General features: G+C 39.9%; 1 protein-coding gene and 1 long non-coding RNA gene across 3 annotated transcripts in view; both read right to left on the reverse strand.

Annotated features, from left to right (window-relative positions):
* The window catches only part of LOC122968189, a 29,169-nt gene extending 15,898 nt beyond the window's left edge, over positions 1-13,271 (reverse strand). The window contains exons 1-2 of the long non-coding RNA XR_006398766.1: positions 13,211-13,271; positions 12,829-12,937 (exon numbers count right to left, since the gene is read on the reverse strand). This is a non-coding gene — a long non-coding RNA (uncharacterized LOC122968189). The remainder of the gene's footprint in view (positions 1-12,828; positions 12,938-13,210) is intronic.
* The window catches only part of LOC122968142, a 168,489-nt gene continuing 150,112 nt past the window's right edge, over positions 1,551-19,927 (reverse strand). For both annotated transcript variants that reach the window (XM_044333141.1, XM_044333142.1), the window contains 2 exons: positions 11,617-11,677; positions 1,551-3,122 (listed from right to left, as the gene is read on the reverse strand). In XM_044333141.1, the coding sequence (XP_044189076.1) occupies positions 1,565-3,122; positions 11,617-11,651 (1,593 nt within the window). In that variant the 5' untranslated portion in view covers positions 11,652-11,677 and the 3' untranslated portion in view covers positions 1,551-1,564. The remainder of the gene's footprint in view (positions 3,123-11,616; positions 11,678-19,927) is intronic.

Raw genomic sequence — 19,927 nt, forward strand, 5'->3', positions numbered from 1 at the left:
TTACTGAACCTCTGAGAAGCTGCAGCACAGCCCTCAGCAGAGCATCAAAAACCACTGCATAACTGGTGACCTGAACTCAGAGAGGAATTCATTATTGTTAGTAACTTCCCATCAAAATTAACAAGTTGTTTAATCAATAAATACCATTGTCAACCCATTAGTGACTTATTTTATATTGAATGTTCTTGTTATTCCAAATATAGTAATTAGTTGGTGAAAAATGATGTTTGTAAATCAGTTTACAGGCCAGCAGCCACTGCAAGGATCAGGGCATGATGGGAGAATGGATGTCACCTGATCAAAGAGCTGATTGGTTCAGGTGTTTGATCAACGACATGACGTTTTATCTTCATTTTGGATTTCAGTTGTCTGATCTTCTACTAAGAATTCAGATGTGTTGATGACAACTTTTATCATCCAAAGAGACAGAAAACATTCAATAACCAAAAATTACAGACAGGCACAATATGAAGATTATATCATTATTTAATTATTGATGTGAAGCCCCAGCAGTCTGAATATTTGACAGATAAATGATATAATGTCTATTTCTGCTTTTAACAAACACACTTTTACCTGCATAAACTCAACTATTCATTCATTTAAAGTAAATAAACATCTGTGCAGGAGAGATAAGAAGATAAAAGCTGATACAAAGATCTCTCCTAAAAACTAAATTATGTAGAAAAAAATAATAATTTAATTTTATTAGAATTTCTTTCTTTCATCAATGAGATGTGAATGAGTTTGATTAGTGTGACATCAGCTGATTACAGTCGGCATGTTGACCAGCAGGTAGTGATCCGCTTGCTGCAACAGTTACATTTCTATGTAAAATAATTTAATAGTCTAATATTGGAGATTACAGAATAAATGTTGTTTTGATTATTGATTATAGGTCATTTAACAGTTTATATTCTATCATACAGATCAGCATTAAAACAATGTTAGTGATTGATCAGCTGAGCTTGAGTAGATTGATCTGATAACATTTTATTAAATCAGGATCAGATCTAACAGGATGTAAATATTTCTGTGACTTCCTGTAGATTCTTTGAAAGCTGCTGGAAACTGTCTGACTTGACTGCAGCTTTTTGTCACTTCCTGCTGCTGCTGCTGCCTGATCCCTCCACTTTACAAGAAAGGAGCAGTTCATCTGAAACAAGCCTACTGATCAGCTTTCCAATAAGGAGGCATGTCGGTCGGTAAAAGACGTGAAGGCTCTTGTGTATCTTCACTCATGGCTCCTCAGAGCAGGAATAAGAGCTTTGGGACAACCTGCAAGATGGCGGAGCAGAACGACTTCCAGTTCAAGTGAGGATCGAGGAACCTCAGGTTTTGTAATCCTCTACTGTGATTACAGATTACGATTATGTGTCTTTGAAAAAAAAACAAAAACATATATATTACGTCAACATCACACTTAATAGGATTAAAATGAAATAACGTTTGTGATTTTTAGACATTTATATGAACAGTGTAGAGCTTGTTGTCTACACAGCTGTCTGATGTTGTTCATCTTCATCACTGCATCTTTAACTGCTGTTAGTTTATCAAACATGTATCACAGCCCTGCTCTGGTTCCTTCATCCATTCGTTCTTTCATCTCCTCCAGCTTCTGGACCTTCTCTGTGTCTCCGATCTCCTTCGTCTTCTCAATCAGGAAGTCCAAGTGGACATGAGTGGACAGTGAATTATCATTCAGGGCGATCCGCTCTAGATGCTCCACATGTTGGTAGACCTCTGTAAGCAGCTGAATCTTCACTGATTTCAGTTTTTCCATCTCTGTTTCAAGATTTTCCAGAAGGCTCTTCTTCTCTTCACAATCTACCTTATTCTTTTCATACTTCTGTTTCACATCTTCAAAGGTCTTCTTAACTTTCTTGGTCTTGTCCACATATATCCACTTTTCTTTCACATGATCTTCTGCAGGACACTTCTCTGTACAAACAGTACAGCGACGATCTTTCATGACCTCACAGTGTTCAGGATACCAGGCCATTGTGCATCCAGGATGGTGACAGTTCTCTTTACAGATGCTACAGGTGACAGCTCCTCCATAAAAAAACAACCACATCCCTCCATCAATAGGCTCTTTCTTTTTGTAGACCTCATCAACTTCTACAGTGAACTCTTCATTCTTCTTCATCTCTTGTTCATGTTTCTTCAGAGCTTTTTCAGTCTGTTGGATCTCGTTCTGTTTTAGTTCAATCCGCTTGATTCTGTCTTGCAGGTTTTGGATGCAGGCTGTTATTCTGATGCGTGCATTCAACACTTCAACAGTTGTTATCAGCTGTTGATGTTTAGATTTTTCCAGGAAGTCTGTGAATCGTTTCATTCCTGTCTCTGTTACCCTCCATGCGTTCTCTAAAGCAACCTTTGTTTCCTCTGTTCTCGGTGTGGTCTGGCAGTTATTAAACAGAAAGTGAACGGGCTGATTCTTCTCATTTTTGGCACATTTAATGTTTGCAGCTTCAAGAGCTTTCAGAGCATCTTCAGGTGTTATTCCATTAGAGTTTGTGATGAGAGCGACAACGTTCTTCTCAATGTCTTTTCCAAACAGAGACGTCACTGAATCAAAGATGTACTTCTGTCGGTCACTCACTCGATTCTCAGTCGCCTTCATCACCAGACCCACTGCATCAATCTCATGAACTCCATCTACTGAACGAAACAAGTCCAATAATCTTTGACTGGTGATGTCATCTTGTTCAATCTCTCTGGTGTCTCTGTATCCAGGAGTATCGATGATGGTCAGAGAGAAGGGCAGAGTTTTATCTTCAAAACCAAAGATCTGGTACACGATCACATCTGATGTCTGACTCTCTGACTGACTTCTCTTCTCGTCTTCTACGATCTCAAACCAGATGTTGTCCTCAAACTTCACTCCCATGGTGTAGTTGACCAGAGCGTTGATCAGAGTAGATTTTCCTGTTCTTGTTTCACCTACAAGTAAGATGGTTTTGTTTTTCTTGTTCAGATTTTTCTCACCGACAGTTTTTCTTGTCAGAGTTTCAGTCTTCTCTTCCTTTGTTCTCAGCTGGTAGACATCAGGAGGTCCTGAAGAGATCAGAATACTTTTGGAGATGATTTCCTTATACTTTGTTGGTGTGTTATAAGTCCTGTAGAAAAAGCAGAGATTCAATTAACATGTTCCTTTCTCATCAAACTGACAAGTTAAATACATTTCTAATTATTTTTCACATATATACAATAGTATCTGGTTTCATGTGAGTCTTGTGCTCCAGAATGAATAATAGTACAGTGGAATATAAAAACTGCAGCTGTGACATCTGTGATTGTAGAATATGAATAAAATAAAGTCAAACCAAACAGCTGCATTTGGAGATTTTAGTCTAAATGTGAGCTCTGGTTTGACTGTGAGGACAGAGACTCAGATTACAGTCAATTAACAGGATCTTCTGCTGTGTAACATACCAACCCAGTCTCACATCAAAATGTTTAATACCTACGTTGGTCCACAGTGCAAAACGGATTAGTTTCACAATAACGGCTCTAAAATTGTGAGATCCCTACGTTTTTTTTGGCCTGTTCTTTTCTATTGGACTGGGTCCTCATCATGTGACTGTCAAGTTTCTGTCTGCAAAAACAAACAAAATGGCTGACATTTCTTTTATTCTCAGTGGAAAATGCAATATTTTAGGATAGTTTCAATATTAAAATGCGTTTTGATGATATTTCCAGCAAGAAATGTGCATTTTATTTTCATAATCTTTGTTCAGTGAATGTATGTGATGTTTAGTTTGTCAGTTATTATGAAGGTTGTTTCATGTCTCGCTAGAAACTGTAGAAATGCAACATCTACTGTTGCTATGGTGGTTGCTATGGACCCTGCTGCCACTGAAACCACGTATTTGCATGTTGTTTGAATCATTGTCTTTGTATTGTGTAGTTATCTGAGCTGTTATGTTATTTGTGTTATTTTATGTAGGCTATGTATGTTAGAGCAGAGAAATTAATTGAATTTGAAATCCAGAATTTGAAGCTGCGATTGGCTGACTGGAGTATCAGCTGCCAGAAATTATTTTCCTTCCTGTCAACGACTCAACGTTTTCTTTTAATGATATCTTTGACATTTGTTAACAAAAAAACACAAAAGTGTCCTTGATAACTCAACAATATGATGGTTAATGTTAAGACCATCAGTTGTAATTATTTCTCTTTCAATTCTGAGAAATTAAGGGTTTTTATCAGTTTTCAATTGCAGAAGCGGCTTCATTACCCATGAGCCTCCACGACCGTTACTATGGAGACAAACAAAGGTCACTTTGTGTTAAGCTACAAAACTTTTATTTACTATAATATCTGCTATTTACTTTTAATTACTGAATTTATTCCATACTGATTAAGATTTTTGTGTGCTGTTGGTTCATTGAGTCACCCCCCCCCCCCCACACACACACACACACACACACACACACACCCACACACACACCCACACACACACACACAAACACACACACACACACACACTTAGGGTTCTATCTTACGCCCGGCACAAAGCAGCGCCAAGCACAACACAAGTGTTTTTGTTAGTTTAAGACCGACATAGTTGTCATTTTCCCGTCCAGCACCCACGTTGTTAAAATAGCAAATACACTCGCGCCCATCAGAGTGCCCATGGGCGTGTTGGTCTTAAAATGAGGTGTAGTCAGGCTCATTGTTGGTGCATTTCTATCTTGAGGCAGCAGAGAGCGATTGTGCTATTGACCAACAAAAACCTGGTCTGAAGTCAATGACGCAGTGTTTCACTGTTATTTTAAGGCACATTTTCAAGATAATAATATGCATCTACATAGACGAGTACACAACATGCACTCTGCTTGTTACACACAGCAGCACACAAACATGCAAAAGATTACAAATAAAAGGATTACAATGTGAAAGATTATTATTGTGAACATCAACAGATTTTAGAAAATATACAGTACTATGCAAAAGTTTTAGGCACCCTAGATGTTTAGATTCTTATCCATTATGCAATACCATCAGGGAGGTCTCTGATCGGTGACCCAAGCATACAGCTAGAGTCATAAAGAACTATTTCAGCAACAAGAAGAATGATGAGTCCTGTAGCAGATGGTATAGTTTGGCCCCCACAGAGCCCTGATCTCAACAACATGGAGTCAATGTGGGATTAACATGAAGAAGCACCTGAGATGGCCTAAATATTAAATCCACAGAAGAACATCTTTCTCCAGGATGGTTACAACAACCTGCCTGCAAGTTACCATGAAAAACTGTTAAAGTGAACCGAGGAGAAGCTGCTCACAGCAAATATTGATTTAATTTAGTTTTCTACTGTTTACTCAACTTTGTAAGAAGTTCATTGATAAATTAAAACAATTTATAACAATATTTTTGTAAGAATTCTCACTTTACTTTAGTGCCTAAAACTTTTGCACAGGACTGTACGTCATAATGCTTAATTATAATATTTATCAGAATTAACTAATCACAGTAATGACGGATAAAATCTAATTATTTGACCAAATTGTGGCAAAACACATAGGTATTTAAACAGACAGACAACAACAGATCAGACACAGATCGACTTTCCTGCTGCATCAATACATGATGACATGAGGAAATAAATGAGGTGAAAACAATGATTAAACTAACGAAGGAAATAAATCTGCACAGCTTCCAGCTGCTGCCAGCAGCAGGATCAGAGCCTTGGAGAGCTGATCAAGTCCTGATAACTGTGTTGATGATTCTTTACATGATTAATATTAATGATTTAATTATTGAACAATATTTAACAAATATTCTTTAACATTTTTGAGATTACAGTGATCAGGTTTCCATACTTTCATCAATTAAAACCCTGTTGATTTGACCTGTTACTCCATGACTGAACAAAATGATTTTAAAGAAACCAAAAAAATAAATCATTTCAAAAGCCAAACAAAGATAAATTCACAACAAATTAATGAACAGGATCTTAAACTTGTGGTCTGGGGCCATGGGAGGGTCCAGGAGCAGCACCATAATAGCAATCTACCAAGGCGCAAGTGCACCTGGCTCTTAAAGGGAATGGGAAATGACACTCTGATTAGTTATCATTTTTTAATAACTTTTGAATTCCTTTTACTGGATTATACACCATTAGACAAAAATGTCCTCATTAGATGTCTCTCTGATAGTGTTGTAGATAAATTTAAGGAAGCAATTCCATCAGTACTGAATTCACTGCCATGTCTCAATACTACAGAGGACTCTTATGTTAACTTTAGTTCCTCCCAAATTGATAATCTTGTTGATAGTGCTGCAGGCTCATTACGAATAACACTCGACTCCATCGCCCCCTTAAAAAAGAAGATAATAAAACATAAGAGTTTAGCTCCATGGTTTAACTCCCAAACCTGCAAATTAAAGCAAACATCGTGAAAATTGGAAAGGATTTGGCGTTCCACCAAAGTAGAAGAATCTCGCTTAGTCTGGCAAGATAGTCTTAAAACATATAGGAAGGCCCTCTGTAATGCCAGAGCCGCCTATTACTCAGTATTAATAGAAGAGAATAAAAACAGCCCTAGGTTCCTTTTCAGCACTTTGGCTGACAAAGAGTCATAACTCTATTGATCCATGTATTCCTATAGCTCTCAGTAGTAATGACTTCATGAGCTTCTTTAATGATAAAAGCTATTAGAGACAAAATTAACCACCTCCTGCCCTCAACAGGCACCGTTCTCTCCCCAAACACAGGCACCTTAGAAACAGCTGTAAATCCTGACATATATTTAGACTGTTTTTCTCCAGTCGACTTTCCTGAACTAACTTCAATGATTTGTTCAGCTAAACCAGTGATTCTCAACTGGTGGGTCGCGGACAGCTGGTCAAAAATAAATAAATAATATTTAATACGCATCTGATGTTGGACTTGTCTTTTATTTTGAAAAAAATATATTTTGACAGGCATGCGACAGAGATGTGCAGCAGTCTCGCACTGTAGCCATGGTAACCATCATTTGATTGACGTTCACTTTAAGTTTGTGTTGATGTTCAGAGGCAAGATGGCGAAGCGAAATATGACCCGTAGTATTTAAAATGTGGATTTTCGTACATTGAGGATAAAAAGGGACAGAAAGCTGGCACCGAGATGGACCCCTAAACCCTTTGTAGTGGTAACACAGTTAAGAGAAAATCACCCAGTTTATGTCCTCCGGCCAGAGGGTAAGGAAGCACCCACACGTACAGTGCATCGAAATAATCTGCGCCCATGCCCTTTAAATATGTTGCAGGACAGCCAGGAGCCAACAGAAGAATCGGGTCCTCCAGCAGACCAGTCATGCCAGTTGCCTCCACCCACTTGGTGGCTCCCGGGATTGAGGTTGACAGCCGCGGAGCCACTGACAGCACCAACAGTGCCAGCTCAGGCCGAACCACCTGATCCTCCACAAGAACCAGTAGCCCCTGGTAATGAGCCTGAGCCTCCAGTTATACGTCGCTCAGAGCGAACTAACTTTGGGTTACTTCCAGCCAGGTACCGCAGTGAGTAATTGGTCGGGACAACCATTATTAAAGAAGGGAGGAAAATGTCAAAGTGAGATATAATTGTAGTCCTACTTGATCTTATATTTTGCATGTTTGATTTTTATTTTATGCATCTGTTTTTAGTGAGTTGCCCTGCATGCTTTTTTTATATGGTTTTATATTTTCTGATATTGTGTTTTAACTTGGACTGAGTGCATTGAACTTTAATTTATCAAGTGATGGACTAAGTGAGAACACCGGTGAGTGATTGGATGACACACCCCCCTTCTCACAGGATTGGCAGACTGGACTGAGTTCCTTAATTTTTTTGGCCGAGTGTGAGAGGTGAGGGAGGTGGAGAAGGAAGGAAAGGCAGGAGAGACTTGGAGACACGGGGAAGCGATGGATGTGAGAGGGTTCGCTCCACAGAATATCGGTTGCAGTTGGTCATGGGAACCTGAGGACGCAGACTACTTGTTGAAGTAGCATGGATACACCGGAGGAAAGGTGCAGCTGGGACGAGGAAGCAGACAGACCACAGCGGGACGAGCCAGGCGTTGATGACGGAGACTTGGTTCAACGCGCACTATTACAATAAGTAAAGGAATGTGTAACAGGCTACTCGGAGGGTGTGTGTGTGCTAGTGGTAGTCATAGGTCACTTGATTGAGGATATTTATTTTCCTCCTCCTACAGCGGCTCCGTATACAAGGTCCCAGAAGAAGCGGCGTGACTGAAGCAGAGGAGCCGACAGTTGCAGGACTTCCTTTCCCCCTCGTGTCACAGAGAACTTGAGTATCCCCCTTCCCCTATCTATTTATTGGCCTACACCACTGGAACAGACATTTTAAGGATTTTTTTTATTCCATTTTAAAGATCCTTGGTTATCACAAGCTTCTTTTAAAATAACTCATTCCTCGCCCTGTTTTAACAACTTGTAAATAAAATTCCTGCATTGTCACTGTGCGTGTGTTGTATTTTTTTAACGGTGGAAATTCAAGCTGGTATTTTTAAAAGAACCTCACACTTGTGTGACATTTTATTTTGGCGTTGTCAGCAGGATACCAACTCCACTGTTAAAAAAAAATGGACGCGGAACGGCAAACTAATGCTCATGCACCCATAACTGCACAGTTTGTTATGCCATGGTTTATGGGGGCTGCTTGGTGGTGAAAAAGGGAAATTCACAGAATGGAGGGCTCAGGTGGAGGCCATGCTGAGAGCACAGGGACTGAACCAAACACAATTGACTGATTTTGTGTTGGGTGGTCTAGAGGGGAAGGCTAAGCGTGAGCTTCAGCTAGTTGACCCAAGGGATAGAGACACTGGACAAAAAGTGCTGGATGTCTTGGAAAAACTGTATGCCAAACCAGCCACTAAAGCACAACTACGAGCCACCTTCTTTAATTGTGGGCAGCGGGCCGACGAAACTGTGAATGCTTTTATATTAAGACTGAGAGAACTCTTTTGCAGATGGCAGGAGCGGGACGAAGTTGAAGCTGAAGAAGGGGACAACCTCACACTTGTGTGACATACTGACAAAACTAGAAAAAGAGATCACATTTCTCCCATTTTAGCTTCGCTACATTGGCTTCCTGTAAAATCTAGAATTGAATTTAAAATCCTTCTCCTCACCTGCAAAGCTCTTAATGTTCAGGCACCATCATATCTTGAAGAGCTCACAGTACCGTATTATCCCACTAGAACACTGTGCTCCCAGTATGCAGCTTACTGGTGGTTCCTACAGTCTTTAAAAGTAGAATGGGAGGCAGAGCCTTCAGCTATCAGGCTCCTCTCCTGTGGAACCATCTACCAGATTCAGTCCGGGGTGCTGACACCCTCTCTATGTTTAAGAGTAGACTTAAAACTTTCCTTTTTGATAAAGCTTATAGTTAGGACCGACCAGGCTCGCCTCAGATCAGCCCTTAGTTATGCTGCTATAGGCCTAGACTGCCGGGGGACTTCCCATGATGCACTGAGCTCCTCTCTCCTCCTCCTCCTCTCCATCTGTATGTATTCATGTACCATTAATGCATGTTACTAACTTGGCTTCTTCCTCAGAGTTTTGTGTTTTCTCGTCTCGCAGGAAACCTTCAGCTACAGACCGACTGCTGTCCAGCTTGATGCCCACTGCTGCTGCTATTATTATTATTATTATTAGTCATTATTAGGCATATTTCTATTATTATTATTATTGTTGTTGTTGTTATTAGCCCGGTTCTGCTTGAGGTTTCTTCCCGTGTAACTGAAGTTTTTTGCTTGTTGATGTCACCAAGTGCTGCTCATGGAGGAATGTTGAGTCTCTGTAAATTAAAGAGTTCAGTCTAGACCTGCTCTATGTGAAAAGAGCCCTTGGCGCTATATAAATAAAATTGACTTGACTCTAATAATGTCCTCTTACTGTTAAGCTGCTAAAGTCAACATGAAAAAATCCTAAAAATTAAAAACATTGATCTGGGTTGTCTTCAACGACTGCACTGTGCTCACAACAATATGCTTGACAAACAGCATGTAGCTGGAGGCCTTTTTTGTCTCAGTTGTGCTGCTGTGATCCTGATTGGTAGCTGAGCTGATTGCTGACAAAACACATCATCAAGGTGAACAACGTCTTTTACCCTGCCATGCTGTGTGCAGTGGAAACATACTTGAACTGTGCCAGCATGACTTGACTACTCATAACTGATCATGGCATGACTCAGTATGACGACCACACAATGGAAAAACACTACAATTCTACAAAACACATGTACTAACACTATCCCTCCCTCCAGGATCCTTGAAAGGGTAAACAGCTGGTCCACTGATCCAGAGTAGCATTTTAGTGTATGCAGTCTATAAAACTTGGTTTGTTAAATGGTTCAAATCCAGCCTTTGTTATTTTTTTAATGATATTTCATTTCATGTTAGAACATTCAGTGTATTTTCTGTGTATCTGATGCACAAACGCAGAGGACGTGACGTAGCTAGGCATGAAGGATCATGAATATTAATGATCAATAATAGATGTGTTTTTATTATGTTTTCTACCACCATGTAAACTCACTTTGGTCTGGGTTACAATATTTATATTATGTAGTGGTTTGCTGTAAATTTCAGATGCTTTGTATGTTCATTGTTTTAAACTTGGTGTGATGGTGCTACTGGATGATTTCCTGTCTCACCAATTACAGGGCGTATGAATGAATTGATTATATCATTTAGTAAGTTACATTATTTCTTGTTTCTGTCACAGATCTGGTAGTGCAACAGGCTTCAAATGAGAACAAGAGGACGTCTCTGTAGTGTGGAGTTGTGTTTTAGAGTGTAGTTATCAATGAAAGCCTGTTTGTAAAGCACTGCCTACAGCCTGTTCAGTTACTTGTTAATGTTTTTGGTTGCTGTGTGTGTGTGTGTGTGTGTGTGTACCTTGTTGTATTGATACCTGTACTGTATAACATGGCTGTGGCTCCATCTACAATAAATTATCTTCTGATTAGGAATAAACCTGCATCCTGTGTGTGAACTGTCCATAGCTGAATATGCTGCTACGCTGCTTTGACATACAGCATGTTGGTATTTAAGTTTGTTGTCTGTTGTGTGTAAAATCTTCTAAAACTGGTGTAAAATGTCTTTGGCCATTCAGATTAATACAAAAGTCATGAATGTTGTGCAGCATTTAATTTGACGTCATTATATAAACTTTCTCTCAGCACCCCCAACTCTGACTGACTTCCAGCATCCCCAAATCCAGGACCAGAACAGAATCCCCATCACTTCACCTCAATCTGAGTTTGAACGAGCCGCCACCTTTCCAACATCCAGAATAAACTTTCCAGAGAGACTGAGCAGTGTGATACCTCAATATTTAGATCACATCCTCTGGACCCCCTTCCCTGTCAGCCAAGACAGCCCCACAATGTCCAGAAACTTCAGCATCTCAGAGTGTATCTCATCAACTCCTTGTTTTTAACTCCCCCTCAGTGACCTCCATCAGAGACATGGAGACATGTTCTCCTCGTGCTCCTTCTGTGAGCACAGAATCTGCAGTGCTTCTGGTCTCCTGATACTGTCTGCTGCTTCAGCTTCCCCTCATCAGCAAATGTTCAAAAGAATAAAACAATACAGTGACATTATCTTGACTTACTCTCCATGTGTTTTGGAAAGAGGAGGTGGATCCATGGTCCTATTGTTCTCTACGGACACAGCTGGGATCAGGAGATTCTGGTCTCTGCTGCTGGATCCTGATACAAACACAACACTGATGAATTTACAAATATTCTCAAATTTGTGTCTGGTTTATAAGATGTTAAATGGTTTGTTCTCCTCCACTATGTGACTTTGTGTTCACTCGCTCAGTAAGTTCTATTAGATCCTCCAGAATATCCTCGATACAAGATTGGACCATTTCATCACACTGCATTTGGACAGTCAGCTTTCTCTGTGAAAGCCACAACTCAGTGGAACATCCTACCTGATGATATGAAGAACTGCAGTTCAATCAATACATTCAAATTAAAAAATCTACTAAAGATCAATCAGGTGTGTGACCACTGAGTCTAAACTCCATCTATGGTCTTCTCATTAGTGCAGGTAGTCTTACTTTTAATTTGACAAGTTTACATTATTAATTTCTGATTGACATTGTGGGTGTATGTGCTGTTGTGTGTAGCTTTGTATTTTGTAATCTGTGTGGTTTTTTTTTGCTTTGTACTGTTTGTTGTTTTTATGTCAGCAAGCACTAATGATCAGTTGCTGTCTGTCAGAGTCTGATTGATGACTATGGCACATCTGCTTTTCTATATTTTACAACAAATATATATATTTTTAATATATTTGTTGTCGTAAATGTTAATATTGTTTAGCATATTTGTATCTATATTTTTGTATAGATGTGTGGGATTATGTGACTGTTTTTGTGATTATTTCAGACACTGATAATGTGTTTTATCTTGATTATGTATCAAGTCCTGCCATCAATTGTTCATATAATGACGTCAGCATTTTATCCCGTTTGATAATTGCTTTTTACAGTCAAACACAATTTTTGGGAGCTAAGTTTGCTTTACTCTAAAGAATCCATATACAATTTAAATTCTATCAAGAAGTTATTTAAGTTTGGGAAAGGTAATGAGTGCTGGTTAACAGTAAGAATTTATGATCAAACTTTACACTTGTTTTTTACTTTTGTATCATTAAACATTAATTTTAAGTCAACTGACCAAAATTTCAGTCATTCAGCTTAAAGACCAATCCACATTGAGCCTGATCCTGTGGATAGTCTATTGCAGGAATTAATAATAATATTAACAACAAACAGAAATAAAACATTAGACTGTTTTCAATAATAATTTCCTACCTGTTGTATGATGACAAGTCAGTTATTGACGCTCCCTAAAAACTCCCTCTGATTGGTTGAAGGAGTCAGATAACCAACTTCAGACTGACTTCAGCACAGAGAAACACATCTACAACAATATAAAACATGAAAACATAAAAGTTGTTGATGGATCATCATTAACATTGAAAAGCAACACATTCACACATGACTATATGTCACCATCATCTCTCCTGCTGTTGGAGCAGTTATTGATCCTGAACACAAACTGTTAACAGATCTGATCTGAAGACAAACACAAGATATTCACACAAACACTTTCAACAACCAAGCGACTCATTAAACTAACAGTGAGAGCAGAGAGGAGTCATTAAACACTGAAAACTGTCAGTTATGACCTTACCGTACGGAGAAGAATATCTGCGACACGACAGTGAAGAAAACAAAAGTAAAATAGTTCAAACACCCAAACAGAGAGGAAGGAAGGGGAGGGGGGGAGTCACAATCACATTCAGCCATCACACGTCCTGCTGCTGCATGTTGATCATAAGGTCAGATAAAAGTCATACTAACAATTCCCCCTTTTTTTTCTTTTCCTTTTTTTTTTTCTTTTCATAAGGGTATTATGAAATTAACATATATAACCATAACTGTAGCATCTTACATACACATGCTAGAAAATACACATAGTACATGTAAAATCTTCACTTCCATCTTGTCCTCAAATCTTCATGTTACAATGCTGTTTGCAGAATACATCAGTGTTTATTATCCTCTGTTATGTTAGACTACACCTGCTTCACTCTCCCTCACTTCTAATAGTGACCTGGCTACCATTGTGTCCTTGCTACAACTTTTCACTGGCATCAGGGACGAGGCCCCTATTGGTTCTCCGACCCCCCTTTAACCAGACTTCACCAAATCACTGACAAGCAAGTGAGAATGCTCCCATGTGCGTCTCTTCATACACAGAGTTCCCATCGTATCTCATTATCCCCATCTTCTCCACATTTTCTGACTATTACAATATGTCTCTCTGTCCTCAGTCCACGTTGTTCATTGGATCTTCAGACAATTCGGAAGAAACAGACGTCGAGTCGTCGTCTTCATTCGTCTTCGGTGGAGCGTAGATGTAGGTGTTTCTGATTGGATTCTGGACCAGTATAGTCTTGGGAACAGAAGAAACTGATTTCATGATTAGGGCACGGAAAATTGGGAAACAACAACCCATCATTATGGCTACTATCACCACAATGCCTATAATAGGGGCACATAATCCTACCAGCCAAGTTAAAACAGAATTTCCCCCAAAATACCTTGTGATGTTTTCCCATAACTTGTTTCCTCTGTAACCCATTTCCACTCGTGCATTCCTATTGACTGTAACAATGCTTTCCTGGATATCTCTCAAATTCTTAATCGCAATCGACAAATTGCCACTTCCTTCCGAATCCGAGGGCAAATACGTGCAGCATCCTTCACCCACGATAGCACAGACGCCGCCGTTGACTGCGGTTAAAGCGTCTAATGCTACACGATTGTCATTAGCAAATCGCTTAATCAGGTCCAATTCACTACTGATAGACTTAAGCGCTAAGGATGTAGAATTATCCATTAATGCGAAATCATGTCGTGTCAATGCTATAAGATAATGGTTATTGTACTGCAATTCAGTATTCCAAAATATAGATGCAAACACCATTTGAGAATGAGTGTAAATTTGGTACCCATCATCCAATGCATAATATTGTTCTGCCAAACGTTGAGGATCAGTGTCCCTCAAATGTATGTATCCTTTCACTTCTCTGGCTTCTCTTTTGGCTCTAGATGAAGTCACATTATTTCTAATATACTCTACGGGCTCCACTACATAAGTTATGTCATGTAGTATGCAAATTCCACATCTTCCTTTGAATCGAGGTGGAAGACTGTCCCAAACATGTTCTCCACAGCACCAATAAAATCCTTCAATCACTGGTACACCCATAAATGCCAACTGTGCATAATTGTTCCCTTTGTCAATGATGTATCTACATTTATCAACCTGCACAAATTGTATGTTGGCTCTTCATGATTGAGTTGCAAAGCCTGTGTCATATTCTTATTCTTTTCAAACAACCCAATGGCGTCTAACTCCCTTATTTTCTTTAACAGTTCTTGTGGAGTTAAAGAGTAAACATCTGGTGCGGCGATTTTTAGAGTGTAAGAAGAATTTGGATCTAATCCATTTAGAAACATAGCAGTGAAAAAAGGATCTTTGTCCTCCTTTATTTCTAATTTGGCTTGTTCTTTCCAGCACTTTTGAAATCTCGCTGCATATTCAAACATTGGTTCATTACATTTACGTTTGCAGTTCAAAACTTGCGTGATATCTCTCTCTTGCGCAGCATTTTTTTTTTAAGAAAATCAGCCATTTCTCTAATGTGCTCTTCTTTATACCTTTTGTCTAACCATGGATATTTTTTCTCTAGTCGAGTTTCATGTTCAAGAGGACCATCATCATCAAAACTTAATGTTTCACATGCTTCTAACAGTTTGTCTACACTGATATTTGGCATTAAAGTTGTCAATATGTAATGAACATCTCTCCCTGACATCGCGCTATGCATTAAAGCAGTTGTCCACCAGTTCAGAAAGGCTGTGGGATTTATCAGTGGTTTAGGGGCGTCCCGTGTGATTTGTGATATTTCACTCAGCGTCAAAGGTTTGTCTAAAACTCTATCATCAAACGTGACTAGTGGAAGCGCAACATTCATAGTTTCTCCGTCCGCTGATTGTTTCTCTTGCTCCTCTTGATATTGTATGTATGTCATTATGAGGTCATGAAGAATTTCCGCATCTTTATCCGTAATACTGTTAATTACTGCTTTAGTATATTTAGGGTCTTTAAATCTCTCTACATCTAATGTGAAACCCTGTTCTCGCTCATAGCGTTTCAACACTCTTTTGAAACTGTCAATCATGCATTTAGATACTTCATTGATCTCTATCTCTTGCCCGTTCTTCAGTATGGCAAAACACTTTTTCGGATTCGGATTAGGTACGGCAGTATTATCCATTATGTATGCTCGTATGAAGTCTAATTTACTCTTGTCAAAACTACCATCCCTGGGAAATTTATTATCTGTCCACTCAGAGATGTCTGTTAAGAATGGTTCAATGTAGTAAAATCCTATTTTAGTTTGCATCCACTCTCTAGGTGTCATCTGATTTATTGTTTTAGCTTTAACTTCTTTAAGGTAAGGGTTCGTCTTTAACAATTTCTTCATTGCTTTCCTTTCCTTTCTTGGTAGATCATGTTCTGTTTTGTGTTTTATCTCAATCTCCTCTTTACACATTTTACTGGATTGTGACCCGATGATTAAATATTGTTAGTATATAATACACCAAAACATGTAGCGTCTCTGAAATAAGAACTTTCTTATGTCTCTTCCACTCTCTTTTTTTTTTTTGTGTGGGCTGATGTAACGATCAACTGTATGTCAGAAGGCACTCAACCGCTATATAATCAACAACCCAATAACCTTTATTTACAAACAGCGCAAGGCGCTAGACAGCCCTTGCCTGTGACACTCGTCCAGACCCACTTTCTCTCTCAAAGTGCTCTAACAGTGTCTCTGTCGGGACGGTGTGCTCTATAGCCTCTCCTGTTCGTGACGCCAAATGAAAGGAAGGATGTGTGATGATATCGTTCAAAGGAAGAGCTGGCGAAGTTCTTATTTTGAAGACGTTTATTAGATGATGGCCATCGGGTCCATTCCATATACAAAGATGGTCTGGGCACCGTATCGCTGTCGGTGCATAGCTTATATAGGGTTACACATCTGTATCTTATCACATGAATAACATAGGTTCTCCATGGGCATTAATTCAGTTGGGAGCCATCCATCAAGTGATTGACAGCTACCTCACAACATATCATGTATCATAACATACCACATCTGGAACGGCTCCAATCTTGACCCTGGACCCATTGTTTGTATCTAAAAGGCTCCCTAGAAGGGCTATACCATATTACCTAAGGTGACATGCAGACTATGGAATGTTTATGTCACATGTCCAACACCCAAAATCAGTAAAGTACATAGGGTCAAATAAAAGTCATACTAACACACATAGAAATCTGCATAACTATGATTTGTCTTTCCACTGGTTCAGACAAAAATACAACAAAATAAACTAACTGTTTTAACTATAAACACTCAACTGTCTCATTTTACAAAGCAAATAACTAAATTTAGAATAGTCACAGCACAGAGTAATTTGGAATGGGTTTTGAACACAAACAAACACTAAACCTAACTGAAGAACACTATTTGTAACATGTATGATATATAAAAGAAATACATCAAATGATCACCTACTATTCAATTTTCTCTCACAGTTTCTGAAGAGCGGTTTTAAAGCTCAAAGTTGGCGGCTCCAGCCATCGCCATCTTGGCAGTGCCTGACTGCGCCCAACTCCTGGCTAATCCAAAGAGGCAAAGAGGTAGGGCTGAGGCGGGCCAAATGAAGCCTTGTTGCTGAAACAAGCTACCCAGCGGCTAGTGACCTGTCACTCAAAGCAGACACGTCTTTAATTATGCATAGCTTTACTGCTTTATAAAATTTAAGCAGGCGAGTCATAAAAAAATTAACCCCCTGTACAGTTGTCATCAATGGGGAAATTAGCTATAGAGACCAAAACCACTGTTATTTGTACCAGGCTGTAAACATGTTTATTTCTACTGTAAAGTTGGACATTTTAACATGGGGATCTATGGGGATTGGCTCGCTTTTGGAGCCTTAAGTGGCCATTCAAGGAACTGCAGTTTTTGGCACTTCTACATTGGCTTAATTTTTCAGCCCTGGAGGTTGCTGCTTGAGGTGTTGAGAAAGAGCTGGGTGTTTTGTCTTTTCCTAAAGATTTAGAGGGTCTCTGTGGATCGAATAGAGTTTGGTAACTCGTTCCACCACCAGGGAACTACAAAAGAGAAGAGTCTGGCTTGTGACTTAGGGCCCTGTTGTGGTACCGGGCATCTTTCATTAGCAGAGCGTCGTGACTGACAGGGAGTGTACACCTGAATGAGGGAATTCAGGTACGTGGAAGCCATTTTAGTTGCTGTTTTGGGTTTTGAATTTGATGCGGGCAGCAACTGGGAGCCAGTAGAGGGATATGAACAGTGGGGTGATATGTGCTGTTTTGTGCTGGTTGAAGACCAGACGCGCCGCCGCGTTCTGGATCATCTGCATAAGTTTGAACGTATATGCAGGAAGGCTCGCCAATAAGGAGTTGCGCTAGTCAATGCATGATATTAAAAGAGCCTGTGCCAGGAGTTGTGCTGCATGCTCAGACAGGTAGGGTCTGATCTTTCTAATGTTGTACAGGGCAAATCGACGACCAAGCAATTGAGGCCATGTGAACCTTAAAGGTTAGTTCAATCATTACACCCAAGTTTCGGGCAGACTTTGTGGGCATGAATTGGGTTCATTTGAGCTGGATGCTGATATTTTGTTGTATAAAAGGATATGCTGGGATGACAAGGAGTCTGAGAGAGGTTGAGTTGAAGGTAGCATTCTTTCATCCATGCTGGTATATCAGCAAGACTCTGTGTTCTTCCAGCATGAATGACAGGAAGAGGTGGAGACCTGTGTGAGGTCAAATGAGGACAGAAGTGACAGGAAGTCAGCTGCTTGGGTTTTGTCAGTATGGATATTCATGTCTCCCATGACAATCAGTGGTGTGTCATAATCAGAAATGGCTGAGAGTAACATGTCAAGTTCTACAACAAAGTTCCCCAGTTGACACCCTGGTGGGTGGTATATGACAACCACAACCAGCTTAATAGGAGCAGTAACCCTGATTGTGTGGCATTCAAAGAAGGAGTTGTTGCTTAGTGGAGAAAGCTGGATCCCTGTACTGCCTCAGAGCCAAACAGGATGGGGTGTGTGTTGACAGAGAGTGCTGCTGATATGGCAGTATTTCCTGGACGGATCCAGGTTTCAGTCAGGCCAAGTGCTTGGGTAAACTCTGTTTTGTTCACAGCCAATTGGCAATGCCATAGGCCAACAGTAAAGGAGGATTGAGTAGAAGAGGCTAGAAGACTGAAAAGAGGTAGTATCAGAGGAGTTTATGGGAAAGTTAAATGGGGATTATGGGCTTTTGGCACTCTAATCTCTTTCTTATTAGTGTTAGTAGTGATAAAGCCATTCGTGAAGCTGATAGGAAAATGTTTTAAATTGCTCCTATTGAGTATATGGTGGGTAATTAAATTAATTTAATTTAATTAAAATTAAATGAATTCTGAAATCCATCAGATGGACCTTCTGCCAACTGTTCAGGTGCAAGACAGCAGCAAGATGGGGCAAGAAGGAGGGATTGAGGCATGTGGTAGAAATGTGCCAGTTAGCAAAAAACAGAAGTTGAAGCTATCAGTTACAAAAGACCGTACTGATGTGGAGAAGTTGAACCAACTGTCAAAGCACATCCTGCCTCTGCATAGCATTCTCTAAAATCTACATAGTAATAGACTGCACCAATTAGCTAACACCCCCACCTCAGAGGATGGCCCCAAATTTAGATGAAAAAGAGGCACCCCTGGAACCATTTCACAGTGTCCCCTGACAACAAATAAGCAAGAAGAGATGGCAGCTGACAAGATGACCAACCTCTCTGTCGAATTGCATTGATTACAGTCATTCGACATGTGTGAATTGACTGACACAAGTAAAGGAGACCAATTTAGCTCTTCGAGCTCTAACCAAAGCCCCCCCAGAACCTACTGCAGCCCCTGAAGAGAGAGAAGAGCCTCCCGGCCAAGCCCAGATCTCCTGGTCAACACCTACGGAGAGCATAATGAACATAACGGTGACTCAGTGGCTCCCTCCCCAGAGGAAAACCTGCATAGACCTGAATAATGGGAGCGTCTGGCCCCCACTGAGCAACCTGAACTCTACATCGGACTGATGGAACTGATGACGAAACTTGAAGAAAACAGTACACCCCCTATTCAGCTCGACCACCCCATGCAAATGTCTCACCTGCAGCTGTACGATCGTTATGGACAGAAACTCAGTGACAGACAACTCTTAGGTCAGCATGGTTGGGCAAACATTTGCTATTCCAAACTAGGCTGTGTGC

This window comes from Thunnus albacares, chromosome 18 (genome assembly GCF_914725855.1).
Source record: "Thunnus albacares chromosome 18, fThuAlb1.1, whole genome shotgun sequence".
Taxonomy (NCBI): Eukaryota; Metazoa; Chordata; class Actinopteri; order Scombriformes; family Scombridae; genus Thunnus; species Thunnus albacares.